This window comes from Oculina patagonica, chromosome 7, assembly GCF_052425735.1.
Source record: "Oculina patagonica isolate OP01 chromosome 7, crgOcupat, whole genome shotgun sequence".
Taxonomy (NCBI): domain Eukaryota; kingdom Metazoa; phylum Cnidaria; class Anthozoa; order Scleractinia; family Oculinidae; genus Oculina; species Oculina patagonica.
This window is the reverse complement of record NC_135764.1, coordinates 18,797,148-18,815,525: the sequence shown is the minus strand read 5'-3', so window position 1 is coordinate 18,815,525 and position 18,378 is coordinate 18,797,148. Positions and strand designations below refer to the sequence as shown.

The window sequence follows — 18,378 nt, the reverse complement described above, 5'->3', positions numbered from 1 at the left end:
AAATTTTTAACCCTTGGCAAAGTGGCCTGGGGACAACTTTGGCGACATTGCTTGCTTGTGAAATCGCTTCCATCCAAAAAAACGGCAGGAAAACTCACTAAAAAAGATGTAAATGAGTAAATGGCGGAGGAAAATCATTCCAGCAAGGCTAAAACAACTCTTGAAAGCTAAAAGGAATCTAATTTTTTTCGTTCGTAAAACAGGCTGTCGAAAATCCCCTCAGTGTATTTTGGAAAATGGCCGTCCTTAACTTTGAACGGCCGCCTGACTATGAAAAGTGGATAGGCATTGTCCTTATTTTCTATTTTAATATGTTTATTTTCATTTTTCTGGTGGATCAAGGGGGGTGGCTAGCCACCCAATCCACCCCCCCCCCCTGGATCCGCCCCTGTTTTCTACATGTTAACATGTGATGAGAATGACGGAGCCAGATTCTCCCAAAACTAAATGGAAATGCATCAAAACTAGAAAGGTGATTATGGGATTGAAAAATATACTACCGGTATATTATTATTTTTTAAGCTGTTAGCGCAAAAAAAGCAGCTACTTCTCTTTTTTTCTGGTGTATATGACAGTGAATATAAAACAAACGAAAATACATATTGCACCCTGAGATTGTACCAAGTATAATTAATTAATGATGACAATAAATGGCCATAAATGTAGCTGCAATGATCATGATGATCACCAATACCCCTCTCTGCATTTCCCGTTTAACCTGCCGGCCTGTTCTACTTAATTCCAAAGCTTTGTAAGTTAGTTCGGCTTTGATATTTTCATGTGGGAAGGGTATTGTCGGAACCTCACAGCCCAAGAAATCACACAATGGTTTCCATCCTTGTTTTACGTTATACACTAACAGTTTGTCAGCAGGAACGGTGGACTTTACGTGGTGATTGTGGATACGATATCTCTTTCTGAAAACATAAGTGGATTTGGGATTACGAGAACCAAAAACAGCGTCAATACAACTATCCAAGACATAATACATCTTTCTTGCTGTTGGAGATAACAAGGACATCTTATGATATCGTTGAGCATATGTCGTTTCTATTTGATTCGCAGCACTTTTTACCCACGAATCTTCTTCTCTTACACTCAGAATAACTTTACAGTCAGGAAAAGCTTCAAGAATTTCCTCGAAAAAGAAGTTTGCAGGGTGACCCACGGCTGCATCAGCATTCTGATAAACTCGCTTGACATCTGGCTTGACGCCATTTTGGAAAACATCGACCCAGTGATCCAGAAAGTCAAAGGTTTGTTCTTCCCAGTCAAACACCGTAAATCCAAGATTGCGAAGAGCTTTGGTGATTGATTTGCTACCAGTTTTTCCAACGCCATTACAAATGATCTTCATTGTCCAAACTTGGATTTTAAAATACGGTCCAAGCGGGTCGTCTCCACTGTTCCCCCAGCGTCACGTTGCGTGACAGACACAGCTGCTGACAAGGAAGAGGAGGAATCGGGAAACGAGACCGGAAAGGGGAACAGAGGACCGGTCTACAAAGGCACTGCCCTGTCTCCTTCGGAATTTCCGTTTTTTTGTTTTATACCTTTGGAATCTCTTGTTTTGCTTAAAAAATAAAAGGAACAGGAACTTAATAATTGTTTTTCGTGGATTTAGTGCCTGTTCTGAACCTTTCTGTTTCGTGTCGCGCGAATTAAACTTCGCCTCGTACATTTTTTGTTTATTAATTAAGTTAAACATTATAATTATCTTTTTTTTTCTTTTTTTTTTCTGTATTCCGGAAAGTCTATTCTATTTGAAAGCTTCAAAGCAACGCACAGTGTAACGAAAGTTGTTGGGGAAAGAACTAGATCATGTACTTCTGAAAGAACTAATCCACTGTGGAACAAAAGTTTTGTCATCTCCGATACGGCTCCTAGAAAAGTGCTTATATTTACGCCAAGTGAAGGCCGGATAAGAAGACGAAGTCCCAACCAGGCTTTACACAGAATTCCCCTCGTGCATGGTTCTTTATTTATATATTGCTACGTATAAGTTTGTTCATAGATACCAATAATCCATGGTTTGTTACAAAAACGAACCAAAGCTGACGCTGCGAGCAGGATTCGAACCTGCGCGGGGAAACCCCATTGGATTTCAAGTCCAACGCCTTAACCACTCGGCCATCACAGCAGATGTTAAGCACCGAGTATTCAAAATAAAATTTATTGACATTATCACACTTACATTTGGGGCATCAAATGCAAAAAATCGCGACTCTCGATTTTTGAGCTACGTACTGGCTTTTTCCAATTTAATCAGTAAAATTGATCGGTAGCCTGTTTTCAGTTTTATTTGTCCTCACTAGATCAAGTACGTAAGAAGTAGACATGAGTAGAGCTTGCGTTTCCATGTCTTTGTATTACCTCTGACAGCCTCTGCATAATCTTCAGGTCACTTCTTTCTCGTGATGAAATAGAGAAAACCCAGTTAGGGGGATACCTAAGCCGCAGGCGAGGGTTCTATAAGTCACTAGACATTTGAAAGAACGTACCATGACTTTTATCAAAGACGTAGATACCGAAAAAAGCGAAGTAGCAACGATTTTATTTGCGCGCGCATGAACATATTATGGAAGTGTCATTATTAATTTTAAAAAGAAAGACTGTACTTCCCAATAGTTTACTCCCTCAGAAAAAAAAATAGCGAAAAATAGCTTCAAATAACACCTTACATGTTAATATGTAAATACCAGAATCGATACATGCATGCAGCATGTACTACATGCAGCGTACACGTCACGATTGGCTGTACTTCTGATTGGATGAGAAAGTGTCGGGGGTCAAACTGATCACTAAGCGTAGTAATGCAAAATCAAAGCAAATGCAAATTAATTTTGACACTCAACTAAACAACTGCTCAAACTTTTTTCAAAGCAATAGGTGGCAGTTTACTGTTGTAAGTGTCACTGTTTTCGTCACCATTATTATTATTTTGAATCAAGCAAAGCTGTGACGAACTGCAAACACTTCTCGAGTACCTTGACAAATTCCTCCTCGTTTTTATAACAAGGATGATCAGGATTTGCATTCACTGTGATGGAAATCGCATTTCTCCCAAACATGTAATGCAGCGCCATTGAGGTTGGTGGCAGTATGCACTTGACCCCAGGCCTCCCGATAGCTTCGATTTCAGGATACCAGCAGGGATTGGATGTCACGTTTTCGGCGACCTGGGGCGGCAGTATATTGAATTTAGGTGCTCTAAGATATCCCAGTACAACTTCTTTTAAACTCCTCTTCAGTTCAAATTGTGGAGTTTTTCGGAACGGAAGACGATTAGCCAGACCAAGATTTCTATAAAGAGAGTCTAGATGCCACAGATTGATTTCACCGTTCTTATAACGCAGGACCTCGTCTTTGTAGCTGTGAATTGCTTTCTTCAACAGAGCTTTCAGTACCGAACGTTCCTGCTCACTTATGTCTTGAATGCTGTGTTGTGCTGGTTTGCTGGCTTCTTCGACGAATTTCGTCATGTCCGCCATGCTGCTATCCATTAATGTCATTCCGCCAAACCGAAGGTGCCTGGAAGAGAAAAACGTTGAATCAAATGTTGTAGATAAAGAAAACTGAGTACCTATCCTAAAATAAAAACGTCGAGGAATATTTTAAAAAAGAACTAGAAAAGAATGATCGTACATCGCACGCGGCTGGAAAATAAAGCTCTGAAAACTTGTGTAACTAAAGAAATGAGTTGATGAAAATCAGTTATTTTACAGCAAGGCCCGCTGTAAGCAAACAAGGAAGAAAACTTTAAGTCATTTAGCTAACGGGCTTTGATAAACTAGGACTACGTTTTTCATTATTATAAAACCTTTCCAAACATAGTTTCCACTTCTTATATTAAGTCTCACCTTATGCTGACCACTTCATTTACACTCATACATCTCCCAGCAATCTTGGCGAGCGCCAGCTGCAGTCCAGCTTGGAAGGCACCACCTGGGGTAACCTGATGCGCCTTACACATCTCCTCAAAACTGGAGCCAGACCAGATTTTAAACACGTCTTGAGACAGCGGCTTAAAGGGCCCAGATGTTCGACTGGTATTGATTACACTGTTAATCTTCTGTTTGAAATATCCGTCTGCACTGTCATCCCAGCTGATAGCAAAGGGTTCTGGCCAGATCTTGTCTTCATCATCTAATCAAATATTTGAAAGTGAAAATAACATTTGACATTTTACAACTAAGTAGTTCGCAAATGATCATTTGATCTAAGATGGATGTACTTACACAAGAAAAATCAGTTTTAAACCAATTTTAAACTTTTTTCAACGATCGCTCTTTTATATCAGTTTTTGCCATGTTCTCAGTGTTGTTTATTCATTTATTCCACCACTTGTTCATTCACTCATTCACTCATTAATAAATTCATTCATTTTTCATTAATTCATCAGTTCTTCCTTTCTTTCTTTCGATCACTCATAAGTAACAGTTTCTGATCCATTTTTCTTTTTCTTTTTTGTCTCGTTTCTGTTTTCTCTACACAACTACTTACCGCTAACCGTCTTCTCTTGGTATAGCCTTTCATTTCTCACAGCAATCCGCACAAAGTTTGTCCCGACTGTTCCTGTCATTCCTGCTAAATAGTTATTAACGAATCCCGCCACACCGTTGCCGAACACAACCAGCTGCACGCTCTTGTCATACCAGCGGTTTACGAAGTTTCCCGAATGAAGCGCGAACATGGCTTCGTTTGCTGTTTGTGGATATTCGTCAGGGTCCAGCGCGACGACAAAGAGGGCATCGCGGACAAGCGAGAGATTAGTGATGTTTCGTTCGCTGAGGCACTTTAGGCGTTGTTCTTCCTGGCATCTCTCAGTTGGAGTCATACTTGTTAGAACAGCTATCGGAGTCGACTGTTCTCTCGAGGCGTCCATTTGTAAAATATCTTTCATTTGACTCTGTAAACATAGAAAAAGAAGTGGACCATAAGTGGTGGTTGTGGAATATCCCAAAGAATCTTCCATAGGGTTTATGTAACTAAAATATTTCCTTGGAGAAAGCGTCGGTGTTTATTTCACTGCCAAATAATAAAACCTTTTTAAAAATGTTCAATTCTGGGCATAAAAGATGAGTTGCAAGTTATAACTGGTCCATTGCACGTGATTGCCAAACTCTTACTGGCCAACATGTCCATGCGTACCAGGTGTCATTTAAGTACAGTAAACTGAAAGTATTCGCGCGAAAACCACTCAAACTGCGTGTGTAAATGCCGACGTTCCAAATTGAAATTGATAAAACTAGATAAAATAAGCTGAACCTCCGTGTCCTTGTAAAAGATACTGTAATGATCTTTCTGGTGGCTTAAAGGAGAAGTTCACTCCAGAATGGCCATTTATTTTCTTTACGCCAATAAAAAGTTTATACAAAGATATGTTATTCACCAAAATTTTAGCCTCCAATGTGCGCTATAACCCTACGAAATCTAGCCTGCGTGGCAGGCGTAAAAAGGGGAGGGAAAGGGAGAGGGGGGAAGAAGGGGAAGGGGGGAAGAGGGAACGTCCCCACTCCCCCTCCGTTTTTTTTTCTCTTTCTCTCCCTCTTCCCAACTCCCCCTCCCTCCCCTTTCGACGCTCTGCTACGCAGGTTATACGAAATCTTTCCCAAAACTCGACAACTGAACGCCGCCATCTTGGAGCTGGTAATGTATGCATGACGTCAAAGAGCTCAGCCTGAAGTTTGGCGGGAAAATATAAATATAATTATGTTTATTAGTGAACTGGACTCACTACATACTATATACATGTATGTATGTGTATCTACAAGTGCTTACTTTAAAATATAAATACTCGGAACTATTTGTTTCTTCGTAGTGGCTTTTGTTTGACAAAATGCCTGTTTGTGCAGCTTCATTTTGCTCAAACAGAGCTCCATGAAATACAAAAAACAAGGAGTTTCGACTATTAAAATTTTCCCTCCGAACTTCAGGCTGAGCTCTTTGACGTCACGCATACATTACCAGCTCCAAGATGGCGGCGTTCAGTTGTCGCGTTTTGCAAAAGATTTCATAGGGTTATAGCGAACGTTGGAGGCTAAAATTTTGGTGAATAACATATCTTAAAATAAAAAATAAATGACCATTCTGGAGTGAACTTCTCCTTTAAGTTTTACTTTACTTACTTTTAGTTCATTGCCTGTGATTCTCTTCTCTTGTCCGTCTTCATTGCTGTATATAAGATCCATTTTGTACATGTTACCACGCATCATCACAATGATGTGCCTTGAGTGACCTGCAGGGGCCTTGTAGCGCTCAATGGAACCTGGGAGAAACTGCATAGAGCACGAAAAGATGTAATTATACCACTGCATAGAGAGTGGTGTCTTCTTGATCACATCTTGGTTAAATTCACTGCTCATGTAAAAATCCCTGGCTTTCATGATGAGTCCATCTACAAGAGAGGCGGCACGGTCAACCATGACATCTGGGTTGTTTATCGAAGCAACATTTAGTGAACTCTCGTTTTCTCCAATGCCGCCATCAACTGATGTCCCAGGATTACCTGGGCTCCCCCGGATCAGCACAGCATATGACGTCACAGGCTGTGAAGGAATAATGTCTTCGTGGAAGTATATTTCATCATGGCGGATACCAAATGTGTCGCCGTGATTGGCTGGCGCATACCAACAGTTGTGTACAGTGTCGCTTGAGTGCTGTTCACACATTCTAAGGCCAGAAGAAAACAATATATTAGTATGCGTTAAAACCAAGAGAAAATAATGTGTTTAACCTTTGGTGAACGAGGAAAAAGAAGTGAGACTGAAAGCCTGAGAGGACTTTGGGGATAATAAGATAATTGTTTTCTATAAAAGATAACATTTATTTCACACATGCAGTCACATAAATTTACAATGCATAATAATTGCGTAAACTTGCACATTTCAAGGTTGCGGCCTATAACCTCACTTGTCCTACGCCCTTTTAAGAAAATCTAGGAGATAAATGGCATTGGAATAGAAAAGCATGAGTTTTTTCCTCCAACAACAAAACTTTTTCCCGCCAAAAGTCTCTGAGCGGGTTACATTGCAAAATCTATGACGTCAGAGGGTAACAGTACACCGCGATCCGCGAATGTTGACCGACGGCCTCGAGCTCCGTTCTTCTAAAGTCGGGAAACCAATCAATTTTTTCCCTCGAATCTCGACGTTTCCCCTAGCTCCATCCCCCGAAAAAAATATATTTGTTTCTCAAGGGACCAGTTTTAAATATAAAAGAACTATTTACTGTGTCACCAGTCTAGATATTACAAGTTTTTTTCTCGTTCACCTTTCATGTGCACGTTGAAGTCCCAAGACACGGATAGCAGATCGAACAAGAAGCTTGTTCAAACCAAGCTGCAAACCACTTGAACAAGACAGTGTTCGCCTTCGGACTAAAAAGTCCAAGAGACTCTTCAGTGGGGGAGGGTCAGGAATTGGCAACTTTTCATCCCACTTCAGTACTCTCTTCTGCAAGTCTGGTTTTCCCAACGCTTCCTGTGACTAGTAGAATATTTGAAGTTTTTATTACAACGTAACTTTTCTTTTTCGGACATTGATTTTGCAGGTTGGGGGGAGAGGGTTTTTATAGCTATTGGCCTTATTAGGGCTAAATTTTTTGAAAGATAGCTCAGTGCCGCGAAGGTCATACTTAAATTTATTACGCCAGAAAATCCTGTTTTGCCCCGTGAAATTAATAGGTTTTCCGTGTGTAGTTCAGTTTAGCAGAATTTGGCCACCTGATATCATTTGTGCGTCAGTAACAGCTGTTCAGGACGTCAAGAGCTTATGAGAACAGGGTTAATGTTGAGTTTACGACGTCACCACTGCGTCACTTGGGTTGATTATCCACAGTTCACACAATTGCTGATTTATTTCATACGCGCATTGTCACATTCTCATTTGTAAAGACTTCATCGAAAAAAAAAACTCTTAGGGAACACGGGAACACAAGGAAAATTTTGTTGGGAACAAAGGAACATGGTTTCCCCCCCCCCCCCCCCTCTTGAGAGGCCCTCTTTGCTATTTCTTCTTTTCCTATCGATGAATCGAGAATCTTTTAAAGCACTACTTTCCAAATAAATTTTGAAGGCAGAAACCAAGTTCTTTTTAACAGAAACACCACCCAATTCAACAGCGTTACAGAACTTGCACGTGGTGATTTGTGTTTGCCACGCACAACAATTATGAAACAATAAAATCATCCCCATTCGGAAGAGAGTCATCGAGTACCGTATTCGAGTACCGATTTACACGAAGCGGAAGTCTGCTTGCATTCGGAAGCAAAGGTACTGTAGGTTGGCTTTACCTTGAACCTTTTTAAAGAATTATTAATTAAAATTATTTTTCCTGGTCAATATGAAATTAATGTTGATTTCTATCCTCGATCAACTATGGTCTCAAGCCACAGCCACACTGTGGTCTCAATGCTCAAAAAAATGAAAGGCTTGCCTTGATATCCTTTGTGATGCGGTTAGCCTCTTCCTCTATGAGATGCTCTGCGGGTTTTGTTGCTGCACATAGCAGCGAGGAAGGGAAACTGTTCCGATAATAAAACACTCTTGTGAAGACAGAGCGAGGACTCGATAATCGGTGCATTGTGCCTGACCGATCTCTAGCAGGGTTTGAACTTCATTGTTTCAAAGTTTCGTTTTCACTGGGCTATAAGCATAGAAAAGGGAAAGTCCGTACTAATTAATCTATAAAGAGAACTGACATGGATTTCACACCCCTAAATTCGGAGAAAAACGATTGTGCAACGTTGAAGTCACACTGGCCTTGAAACCGGAAGTATTCCCCGAAAGTCACAAGACGAAGCGGGTATTCCCTTTCAGATACAGCGCCAATGACGTCACGTCACGCGCTTGTAAGAGTAATGTATTTCAAAATCTATTTTGAAGAGTTCCTTCATTTTGCAAGAGGCACATAAAACAAGCTCAAGCCGTGAAAGGAACATTTCGCTGTTTATCTTTGAACAAGTTTCCTTGTCAAAGCTTGTTATCGACAGCAAATATTTATTCCATTACTGAAAGCAACATTCGCAGCCTTCGATATGGCATTGAGCAAAACGAACATTGCCGTGGTTCTACTGGTTGGCTTTGTTAATTATCTGGAATGGGCCGTAGTTATGACTTCAATATACCCATACATCCTTTCTGTAAGTATATCTTTCATTCAAGGTATGAATTTTATTTCTTTTATTATTTATTTATTTCACAAACACGAGTATCGAAATCACCGTGAAATCAAATATAATGAAACCGGAAATGATTTTCCACGTTTAAATAATAATCTATCCTTTAAAAATCTGCTGGCCAGTTGCTTAATGAGTTCTCCGAGTTAGAAACTGTAATTAAATTTATTGAAAACAGGCATCTCTAGCTAGGCAAACAAAATCGATCTTGAAACGATATGTCAGCCAGTTGACGATGAAGTCTTTGGAACCGAAACATGAATATTTCTTGCTCTGTTTCCGCTCGCGTTTTGAACATAACACTGTTAACGTTTAAATGCATAACAGCTGTTACATAGTCTTTTAGAAAACATATATTTCAAGACAAGCTTGATATTTTAAACTGCTCACAAACCATCACAATCTTACAAACGCTTCTTCCGATAGGATGGTGGTGTTTACAGTGTTTCATGCGTTCTCCATTTGTCAAATCCTTCGCTGACCCCCGCTCGAAACGTCAACTGCATGAATCTACAAAGGGGGATCCCTCCTCTAGATTGGTAAAACCCCTAGGCTCATATATCAGCCCCTGTTCGGGAAAAGCGAGCCCGAAAGAGCAGCAGAAATCGAGCCTATAAAGCCCCTGGGTGGGGTTCGAAAGTAGGCTAACGAGCTTTTCTTGACTCTCTTCAGCTATCTAAGACAACGTCTTCTGCCGCAGTTTACCTCTCCTTGGCGCAGAGTCTATTTCCCTTGGGACAGGGAATTTCTCAGCCAGTAGCCAGCCTGCTTGTTAAGAAACTGTGTCAGATCAAGATTGTTCTTATAGCTTCTCTTATAATCGCTATTGGTGGAAACGTGACATACATGGCTGCACACAAAGCTAACTCAGTTGTGCTGATTATTCTGGGAAGAGCTTTGGCTGGCTTCGGCGCAGGTGAGAGAATCGACTAATTATTTGTTTTGTGATGGTCAACTGTCATTTCCCGCGAAAAAAAGAAACAAGATTTTTCCTGGCAGCCCCCAATGAGCAAAAGGGAATGATTCGTTGAGATTAAAGTCTAAGAGTCTCGAAAGTATTGATGTTAAAGGATCTTGTGTAATTTTAAAGCAATAAGCATATAACAAGGATAATTAAGATTACCCCTGTATCCAACAATACCGAAAGAATTGTTCTCTTTTAAAAACCATGTGACCAGCTTTGTGGCCAACATAAAACCTTCATTTCCTGATTGTCCTGTTTTGTTTCCAGGTAGCGGAGGAGTTGCTTATGGTTTTATCGGCGCCAACACCAGTCGAGAATCCCGCACAAAATTCATGTCTTACTACAGAGTGACGTGCATGGTTGGAGTGATGTCATCTACGATTGGTAAGTCCATCCACAACAAATATTGACCTGTCTGTTGATGAAAACATTACTAATACCATCATTAAAATGACGTCTTCGTTGCGAGTTTTAGTATTTTTGTCTTCTTTTGACATTGCAATTAGCAGCAGCATCAATGCCTTAGCAACCCCTCCCCCCTCCCCGGATCGTCATCAAGGCTTGGGTAAAATCTAATCTTTATTCCTGGCTTTTTTTTCTCACAGCATCAGCGACGTTTTTACCCAACTTTAGTAAGAATGCTCTCGGTAAAGCAACAGGACTCGACGAGTTCTCCGCTCCAGCTGCTCTCACCATCCTGTTCTTATGCATCTGTTTAATCTTAGTCACGTTTGTTCTGGATGAAAAGGACTGTTCTCCAATTGGTAAGTTGATTGAGTTGTTAGTTGATTGGCTCGGTGACAGAGACTTAGCTGGTCTTGTTGCACGACTATGGCATGACTTTGATTGACAAACGTCATGCTAGGGGACACACGATTGGAATTGTGAAAACTGAAAAATTCTGTAATAAGAAGAGAAAAGAGAAAAATAATCCTACAACGCAGAGGAACCAGAAATAGTGCAACTCTGATTACAGTTGCGTGTAAATATAGTAACATTAAGTAATATTTTCATACAAGGATATGTTGTTATAAAAGAAAAACACTCCACGTTTTCGCAAGGTAGAAGATGGTGCTATAAATGATTTAGGAAATACCGCATTCCCTCTGTTAGCTTCTCCTACGGATTTAGGGTCTTACCTTAGAAACACGCACCATAAGCCTGGCCCGGCCAGGGGTTTGGGGTATACAGTATCTAGGGTGTTTTACCAAGGTATTCAGTATTTTTTGTAAAAATTTTCAGGTATAGGGTATTCTATATTTCAACAATTTGAGGTATCTTTTAACGACGTTGTTGCATTTTTAAGGTATATTGGTATCCCAGGGGAAAGAAATGAGATATATTGGTATCCCACTCCTCCCTTCCCCCTCCCCCCTCCCCTCTTCCCCTGGCCGTGCCTGTTAAGCCCCTCCCCTTGAAACGCAGTCAGTCGGAACACTGTGGTGTTTACTGTAGGTTTATTTCGCAGTTAAATGAAATTTTTAACTTTTCACCCTCTCTAAGAGGCACAATGACCCTAAAAATGGTGACTCCATGAACTCTCTTTAAGGGGACACTGACGATGGCGTGTCAGTGGCACGCTCACTCAAGTCACGTGGTGTTCTCTTGGGCTTGATGCTGTACCTTTTGAATGGCTTCATAACCACATGGGTTGGCTTTGTGCTGCCATTGGTCGCTTACAACCATTTCCACTTTAAAGTCTGGCAGTACGGTTGGTTGATGGTGGGCGTCTCAGGAACAGCTACAGTAGCCGCGCTTACCATGGCGTTCATGTCTAAAGCCAAGTGTATGACTAACAATAAACATGGCGACAGAAGAGTCCTTACAGTCTGTTACATGTTCATGATCATCGCAATAGGGATTTCATATCTCGGTGGACCTTCAGTGAGTGCGAAATGTTTTATTTCTTGAGTCAAAATTCCTTAATTCAATGTTTGCCTGTCGTGATGGAAAATGTATACCGTTCTGTCTCCACAATGTAGGACATTAACACTTATCCTTGTTATCTATCCGAGTAAGGGATAAAATTACTCAAACGTTTTGATGGGATTGTACTGCTCTCTTTATCATATTTTCAGAGGAAAGCATGATTTATCCCATACCTAAGCTCTGTAATCCTGGGTGTCTGTAATACCTCAAATTTGAAGCGTTTTAAATGACGCTCTTTCTCGTACCTTTTTGGGAGTTACTTCTTTTCCTCTTCTGGTTGTTTTAATGTAATGTCCCATTATATCAGCATCTGCTCTCAAAAACGGAGTCCCACCCCTACTTCTATTAGGACAAGAGAACAGTGGCCGGGTTCAACATGCTTGATCTCTGATTTGTGGTTATCGTTCACAAAATCAATGTTATTTCTACCTTTCATTCATTTTTTCAGGTTCTAAATACATTGCGAGTTCCAGTTAAGGAAGCTCTTTTCATTGGTGGGGCAATCATGGTGTTTTTAACGTATTCCGTTGCTGGAGTAATATTACCTTCACTGACGACTAAATATGTGGCCAAGTCAATGATGGTAAGAACAAACCGTTCATAAAGAGCCTGCTGTAGGCAATCACACCCATATTAGTTGATTTGCTTGTGACAGCTTCCCAGAATGAGAAAAACTCGGCATCTTCTCTATTCAGTAGCTTTGCTAACGACCTGACTCCGACATCTCTCCCTTTCGCGTGCAGCGCATATATATTCAAAAAACAAAGCATCTTAGGAACGTGTGATAAATTTTCTATTCTTGTTACTTGCTTGTTTGAAAAGGCATTGCTTTTGATGAGGAAACGAAAGTATTGGGATATGTTAGGCATTACTCCCCCCACCACCACCACCCCTCTCTTAACGTGCAACAAACGGGGTAGCTCATCAAACGACTGATCTCTTTGCATGTTTTTAAAAGTATTTATAATTTTGTGTCATTTGTTTTTCTCCTCCAGCCGGTCATAATGCCTTACTGTATTGCTGCAATGTCGGCCGGCAAAGTGATCGCTCCACTCCTCAGCAAAGCCGAGTTATCAATTCAGGGATGGGAGCTTCTGTTCATGGGCTCCGCTGGACTAACCCTGCTGGGGATCATCCTGTTTTTGTACCTGTACCGTCCACCTGAGCCAGAGGAAATCCCGCTTTTACCCGAGAATAGACGGACATCCTCACTGGAAGACACATTAGCTGGCTCTGTAGAACAAGGGCTAATGACTCCTCATGACAAGAGACTTAAACATGTTTCCGGATATGTACAGAGAAGCCATGAGGATCATGATGAGCATAGTTAAAATATCGGCTGTAAGGGAGCTCACCCCTTGCCTACAGTACATTTTCAGCCATGAGCACTATGGTAATATGTTTCCAGTCCTGGGTGCTATTTAAAATAATGATGTAAGACTCTTTTAACGAGCGTCATTCTATTTAAAAAAGTATTGTCTATAGAAATGATTATACAACATTAATTCATTTGTAATATTAAAATTAAATTAATTTACTTACAAATGGAACAAATTGGCTACAACTGAAAAAAATAATGATAAGAAAAATAAGGGAATTTTTGAGGACGATCTCTTTGGGTAATTAACTTATTTTCGACCCATGGTGACCAAAGTGGCAATTTTTAAAAGCTTCAGGGCTTCATTGCAGTACGCTAGCTCCAAGGATCTTAACTCAAAGAAGAGTTGGGGCCCTATCACTTACGCTCATACACTTTCTCTTAAATTAACTTGCCTAACACGAACATTTGTTAGATAACGAGGGTAATAAACTTCATATATAGTTCTCTTTTAATACCGTGTACTCAGTGATGATAGCCACTGAACTCTAAGATGTCAAAGAATGATATCGTTATCAGTGTACATACACTACGCTTAGAATGATGAATTTGTTATTTGCCCCAAACAATAATGAACATTGTATTTCTAAATAAAGCAACGAAGTCTTTACTCTCTGTGTGTTCATATCTATATGAGTGAAATTTTGTTCCAAGATCCGAAACTATTTTTGCGCATAGTGAAAATGTTTGACAGAAATCTCAATCCTATTTAGATATTTGAAAGTATCTGTCCTGCATCTGAAAAACTTGTAATTTTTATAGAGCTTTATTTTTCGTTTTTATTTAGTTTCGTAGGTTTTTTGTTTGTTTGTTGTTTTTTACAATAACTGAGAGAATTCCCGCGCGCTCATTGGTCGCGATCGAGAGCTATGGTTGATGAAAGTAACATAACCTGTAACGCAAAGCAAGGCACCTTTTAGCGACTTGAGAAATTGTCGCGACTTTTCCAATTATTCGAAACCTAAGAGTTACGAAATGAAGCGTTTGGGGCAAAATTTCCAAAGAACTCGTGCGCTTCAAGCCAAAAAAGTGACTGCTCTTACGGCTGTCATGTGCGCGTGATTTCTCTTCTAATAAACAGGTGAATTTTTGCTGTAAAAAAAATAAACTTATAAATCGACCATATTTTTCCATGTTCTACACTCTTATAGATCACAGTATTGACGACATAAAATTTCCAAAACTTTGCATTGAAACCATCCGCCTGCGGCTCGTGGTTCCACTTGAGTTTTGAACATTATATGACGTCACGATACCATGGAAAAATGTGGTCCACTTGTTCAATATATGTAATGACTGACTCGAGGCTATGAGCAAAAGAGGAGATCTCTGAAAGCAGCTAAAGGAACTCTGGACAAACAATATGCTCGCGCAGCACATACAACCGGCGTAATCACATTATGTATACTCATAATTTCTTTTCTTGTAATTTAAAACTTTTACATTTAGAGACACTAAGTCCCAGCTGTATAAAAGAACAAGAGCACTTGTTTGTGGTTGCGCTTACTTCAAATAAACATTATTCTTGGGGAGTAGAGTCAGTTAAAACTAAACAGCATTTGTGATTCTTATCTGTTTTATTGATCAGTTTTCTGACTTATATTTTTAGTGGTTATAAATATAAATAAATATGAAGGTACAATTAACTGGAAACGAATAAGTTTAAACTCGTTGTGTCATATCAAACAGTTTTCTAGAAACTGGTAGAAAAAGAAGTCTCTTCTTCAAATTCCGAGCTTTACCTCGTAACTGAAACCTTACAAAAGGCCTCTGTTTAAAAAAACTCTTACTAGTAAAGCTATTGTCCCGATTCACGCACCACTCGAAACTCTTCACCGAGAGCGACATTTCGGCAAGTATTTAATTGTATTTTATAATGGCCAGTCCCAGTCCTTTCTTGGGCTCCCCGTCATAATCTCCGTTTACAAACTTCTCATACACAGGCCAGCTGCGATGGTAAATGACAGCCACGCTGTCTGTCCTAAAGATCTCTTTGCTGGAGATTATAAAAGCAAGTTCTTTTAGCAAGTAGTACACTCCTTCCTGGATGTTTTCGTCTACCTCGAGCTCAGAGTCAGAGGTTTCTTAAAAAGAAAGATTTACCAATAAGTTAAACCACATCAGTATCAACAAAATGTGCTGAATCAGTAGACTGAGGTAGAGTCTCTCCTAATTATATGCAAACACCCTGCCATACACACCCTCCCTCTCCTGCCCTTTGTTGCGAGGAAACGTTTGCCTAGTAGGCTGCGAATACAGCCGCCTCTCATTCGAATGAGAGGCGGCTGTATTCGCCAGCTTTTTGCCTAGTTTTTAAGCTTCGAAAATTACGCCGTTCGGTAAATTCGTCGCGCGGTCGTTTCGGATTGGTCACGTGATGCTTGCGAAGCTTTCGTCTCGGCTACGTCATCGAAATGAATTGACCTGTGGGCTGAGGAAAGCCGTACAGCAACTAAGCAAGAAAAACGTTATTGTGAAATGTTTCAACAGTTATGATAGACCTATCAGATGCTTTACTGAAGACAAGAAATAGATGAAAGCTGTCACGGACAGTAATATCCCGATTTCGCTCGAACCCTTGAAACTGCCGATTTTGGCAACGTTCCCCCAAAGGTTTCGAGAAATCAGGATTCTACTGTACAACTGAGTTGGAAATTAAAACATGGCATCAAACGGACGGATATGTTACTAATGTTAGCAGGGAGAAGCACAAACTAAGTTTAAAGAACGATTGTAAGGACACAACAATTCTTGAGAAACTAATCGCCTTTTTTTAGTGGAAAACCACTTGCCTACCTGATTCACTCTCATCTGAGGAAGTGGCGTCTTTTCCCAAAACCTTAGCAGTAGATTTTACCACATCTAAACGGAAGTTGGAATTGTTCTTATAAAACTTAATAACGAAGTCCAATGCTTCTATATATGCTTTGTGTGTATCAACTTCTCGAGTCCAGTCCAACATGTAAAAATCTCCGGCCATTGCCTCAGACTTACCCACCTACACAGGGGAAAAAATATCACCCGGGTAAGAACGTTATTATTAAACCGGGGTATTTTAACTAATACAGTCGCACAGCTATACGATTGAGCCAAGTTGGCCCTATTGTTGTAAAGTGAGGCAAAAATATAGTGACGTGACGTAAAACAGAATGTACTCCACGGATAAAATTTCATGTAATACTAAGCTGGTAAGTCAGGACATTTTGGACGATGAATTCAGATGAGATGTCATCTTCACCCAAAGTTATGATAACTATTTTTTATTTTTTTTTTCGGGCCGGGCCCAATAAAATGTCAAAATGCCTTCTTCGGGGCTGAAGAAAGCTAGCTAATAAAATTATGTTGTTATCAACTTATCTGTGCAAAATATTAACCCGATTGGATGTTTCATTAAAAAATATAACGTAAATAACCAAACGGAGAATTGCACAAGGAGGTATATAACTGTACTGCGACGTTGCTCATATAGTTTTGCAAAAGAAGGGGAAAAATCCGATACTTTCCCATTTTCTATAATAAACAGTGCTTAAACTTATCGTCTGTTACCTTTTCAATTGCTCTCCTGCAATGCGACTTGAGCTGACTGGAATTTTTCTTGGCTCGTTTGACAGCATCCTTGCTTCCCAAAGCTCTGTATGTGTGTTCTGCAGGCTGCTGAGGTACCACCACAATGATTCTTCTCTGTTCCTTTCCCAAGTACTCTACATAGTCCTCGATGACGCGGGATTTAAAGTACGGATTTCCAGGGCTCATTCCAAACAGTACAACACCGTTGTTTGCCATCACATCTTGACCTGTTTGGAAAACGAGGCTGTCTTCGACTTGAGCAAGATTGAGAACCATTGTGACTGCAAAAGCTCAGCTCCTGGCGTAACACACTTGCGTGCAAAGGGTTTCGAGATAGCGCTGTACAGCTGAAATGCAAATGTTCTACTGGGGACCGCTTTTATGTCGCCTACCACGCGAGAATTGGCCAATCAACAGCTACGGCTCCGCTGGAACGAAGCGGAACGAAGTAGGTTACAATCTCCCGGAACTAATCTTATCAGGTGACGTGTCGACACATTTAGCATCAATTTTACAAAATCGATCACATGCATTAGTTTATTCCAAGAACCACCGGTAGAACCAATTATCTGCAACTTAAATTTCATTTTCATTTTTCCGCTTAGTTGAAATTCCCAATTGAACTGCAATGAAATTATGTGCCAAACGATTTTTAAAATTTTAAATTAAAGTTCCTCTTTACACGACGCTTGGTTCTTTGCTAAACCGGGTTGAACCACCGCAATTGAATCAATCTTTTGTAAGCATTTACACCCCCGGTGGGGGGTACTCAGGTATGTTTTGGGTAGGTATGTGCCGCCCGGGTCTCCAAAGTTAACAACTTGAGAACTTGCATTCGAAATGTACCCCGTCCAAGAAATAGGTCAATTTTGCTGCTGATAATTTGAAACTTTCGTGCGTTCGAAATATCATACCCCGTTCTAGGCATCGTCTCTAAAACGGATCAGGAACCCAAAATCACGACCCCGTTGGGCAGCACATACCCGTATAGGTATTTTGGGGGAGTACCCCCCCGGGGGGGGGGGCATTTACAACAACGCATAAAAAAGGAAAAAAAATGTTTTACGAAACTGTTGTGATTTACGTCAATCTATGATTTCGGGGAATCCGGGAAATTTTGCATGTTTTGACGTCAACAAGTCACATGAAACCTCTGGAGGAGAGTTGGTTTTCAACTGAGAAAATTTATCAAGCATGCAAATACATGAACCAAGAGACAGAGCTATATATCCAGCGATTACACTCATATGGCTTATTATTTTCATCGCAGCTGCAATGTCTACTAAATCTGTCAAGCCATGTGTAATAATGTTTGGCGTACTAGCGCAATAGAGCGCCGCAAAGTAGGGGTGACCAGAGGTTT

At 40.4% G+C, this 18,378-nt stretch overlaps 4 protein-coding genes and 1 non-coding gene across 5 annotated transcripts; 1 reads left to right on the top strand and 4 right to left on the bottom strand.

The window, feature by feature from the left end:
• Positions 1-612: 612 nt before the first annotated feature.
• On the bottom strand, positions 613-1,407 carry LOC144660352 (uncharacterized). The gene has a single exon (XM_078520957.1). The coding sequence runs from the start codon at positions 1,355-1,357 to the stop codon at positions 635-637; it is 723 nt and encodes a 240-aa protein (XP_078377083.1). The 5' UTR covers positions 1,358-1,407; the 3' UTR covers positions 613-634.
• A 557-nt stretch (positions 1,408-1,964) lies between these two features.
• Positions 1,965-8,748, bottom strand: LOC144659946 (carnitine O-acetyltransferase-like). The gene is made up of 6 exons (XM_078520477.1): positions 8,436-8,748; positions 7,273-7,487; positions 6,129-6,672; positions 4,504-4,909; positions 3,861-4,146; positions 1,965-3,531 (listed from the first exon to the last, which is right to left on the bottom strand). The coding sequence occupies exons 1-6, from the start codon at positions 8,580-8,582 to the stop codon at positions 2,937-2,939; spliced, it is 2,193 nt and encodes a 730-aa protein (XP_078376603.1). The 5' UTR covers positions 8,583-8,748; the 3' UTR covers positions 1,965-2,936.
• On the bottom strand, positions 2,059-2,140 carry Trnas-uga (transfer RNA serine (anticodon UGA)). The gene has a single exon. It is a non-coding gene; the product is annotated as a tRNA-Ser (tRNA).
• Positions 8,749-8,763: 15 nt separating the features above from the next.
• LOC144659947 (uncharacterized) lies at positions 8,764-14,057 on the top strand. Its single transcript, XM_078520479.1, has 7 exons — positions 8,764-9,141; positions 9,850-10,093; positions 10,409-10,525; positions 10,747-10,905; positions 11,691-12,025; positions 12,519-12,653; positions 13,066-14,057. The coding sequence occupies exons 1-7, from the start codon at positions 9,037-9,039 to the stop codon at positions 13,399-13,401; spliced, it is 1,431 nt and encodes a 476-aa protein (XP_078376605.1). The 5' UTR covers positions 8,764-9,036; the 3' UTR covers positions 13,402-14,057.
• Positions 14,058-15,019: 962 nt separating this feature from the next.
• On the bottom strand, positions 15,020-17,409 carry LOC144660057 (uncharacterized). The gene is made up of 3 exons (XM_078520617.1): positions 16,995-17,409; positions 16,245-16,446; positions 15,020-15,532 (listed from the first exon to the last, which is right to left on the bottom strand). Exons 1-3 carry the CDS (start codon positions 17,289-17,291, stop codon positions 15,309-15,311), a joined length of 723 nt encoding a protein of 240 aa, XP_078376743.1. The 5' UTR covers positions 17,292-17,409; the 3' UTR covers positions 15,020-15,308.
• Positions 17,410-18,378: the final 969 nt, after the last annotated feature.